We start from the raw sequence: 1,883 nt of genomic DNA, 5'->3' as shown, positions 1-1,883 counted from the left end.
TGAAAGGTATTAGTTAAAGAAACCTTTACTCATCCTTAATATAGGAAAATCCCTTTGACGTGTTCTATGTGAAGCAACGTTTCCCCAAACTAGTTTTGAGCTGTGGATAGTGCTGGTTACGATAGACAGATGAAGAGTAGAAATTACGCAGGCAGGGTGTTTTCTTTATAATGTAAAACATATAGAGGGGAAAGCAACATTTCCCCAAAACCAGTTGTTTGCAAGAGAAAGAGTAGAATTCCAGGGTGAAATGTTGGTGTCCGGTGCTTTTGTATGATACAATCAGCTAGTATTACACAACACATCTAATACAAACTTGTCAAATTATTGTAACTTAGACAAAAGTATGAAAAAATCAATATTGAAACATTTTCAAAAGGGAAACTGGGTATCGATATGGGCAACCATCTAGCCACTAAGATTTAATGACTATCTAAATAAGATTAACACATAATTGAATATAGGCTTTTAGCATATAACCACGCATAGATTTCCAACCGTCAAACCCCTTACAACACCGGACACTTTCGCAAAATAGGCGATACAACACTTTCGCAAAAGCCCTTTACATCCCTAAACGCATTTCCAATGCCAGTCACCAACATGTCCCTCTTAGATTCTCCTGTCAGACTGTGCACAACAAGTTTGTGCAAACTCTGATGCACATGCAGAACAAGATCATCATCCCCCAATAGGCAAACAGGTAAAGAAAGACACGTATCGGGGTGCGTATTAGGTCTATACTTGGTCCAAGATTCTTGAACACCATACTCCTTCATCATCCAAACATCCATATAAAAACCCCTATTCATCATCGAAACTTCAGTAGAATAACCCGTGAAGGCAACCACTGCTAGACATCCACCAAAAACTTCAATACGATCGAAAAAAGAATCTTCCGGAGGAGAAGAAGGCCCAGGCAGAGGCTTAAATTCCCCAGAACTCAAATCGAAAGACATAATCAGTGAACCATCACACTCCCCCAACCAATGTACAACACCGTTCAGAAACACCCCTTTAACATCAGCAGGACGATCACACAGAACATCGATTCTCCTCCAAGTTCCGCTCCTCAGACTAAAAACATCGAGATAAGCATCGTTGTTAACCTTGTCACTCCCAAAAAACATGACGATTTTATAGTCATCATTAGATCTATCATAACCGAAAGCAATCCCACCTCGACGAGCCCACGGAGCCAAAGGGTTCGCGGGTATTCCCACGAGCTCCATGGTTGTGAGGTTTATCAAATAGTACTTAGTATCGGGACTCCTCCTCTTGAATTTTGAAACTAAGACCAACCCATTGCAAGAACCGATAATAGTGGCGCCGGTCAATTTGTTCTCTAGAAGCGTGAGCTTTTTTGAAACGCCATCGTTGTCAGCGCTGCCAGTGGGGTTCAAAGATAGGGTGGACAAAGTTGATTTTTCTGTGGGAGCAGAAGAAGAGAGGATAAATTTTTGGGGGTGATGGAGGTGGAGATCGAGGTAGGCTTTGATGAATACAGAGTCGGAGAGAAGAGAACGCCATGACTTCGAAACGCACCTGAATTTGCTGACGGATTTTGCTGGGAGGCGTAAGAGTACGTCGATAATGAGTTCTTGGGGAACATTTGGAGCCAGGTCAGCCGTAGACACCGGCATTTGGGATTGATCCAACTGTTTTAGGGACATAGATTAACAGACTCTATCCCAATCCTGTAACAAAAAATTTGCAGATGGGGGAGATGGTTGGCGGTGGTTGAGGGAGGTGGTGGCACTGTTTCGAGAACCGGGGAGTACGACGGGCTCAGGAAAATAGCAGCAGGTGTTAACTGTTGTAAAATATATAGTATTTCAAAAATATTCTTTGTCCCACATCGAAAAATGAGAAGTATTATTTTC

The 1,883-nt window shown here is 42.2% G+C and overlaps 1 protein-coding gene across 1 annotated transcript; it reads right to left on the bottom strand.

Moving 5' to 3' along the window:
- Nucleotides 1-509: 509 nt before the first annotated feature.
- LOC113738970 (F-box/kelch-repeat protein At3g23880-like) lies at nt 510-1,673 on the bottom strand. The gene has a single exon (XM_027266229.2). It carries the CDS (start codon nt 1,671-1,673, stop codon nt 510-512), a length of 1,164 nt encoding a protein of 387 aa, XP_027122030.1.
- Nucleotides 1,674-1,883: the final 210 nt, after the last annotated feature.

The sequence above is a fragment of the Coffea arabica genome, chromosome 4c (genome assembly GCF_036785885.1).
Source record: "Coffea arabica cultivar ET-39 chromosome 4c, Coffea Arabica ET-39 HiFi, whole genome shotgun sequence".
Lineage (NCBI taxonomy): Eukaryota > Viridiplantae > Streptophyta > Magnoliopsida > Gentianales > Rubiaceae > Coffea > Coffea arabica.
Note: the sequence above shows the minus strand (reverse complement) of the source record. Positions and strands in the feature narration are given on the sequence as shown.

What these genes read in the sequence shown, in the direction of transcription:
- LOC113738970 (XM_027266229.2), bottom strand. Translation starts at nt 1,673, where the DNA reads ATGTCCCTAAAACAGTTGGATCAATCCCAAATGCCGGTGTCTACGGCT.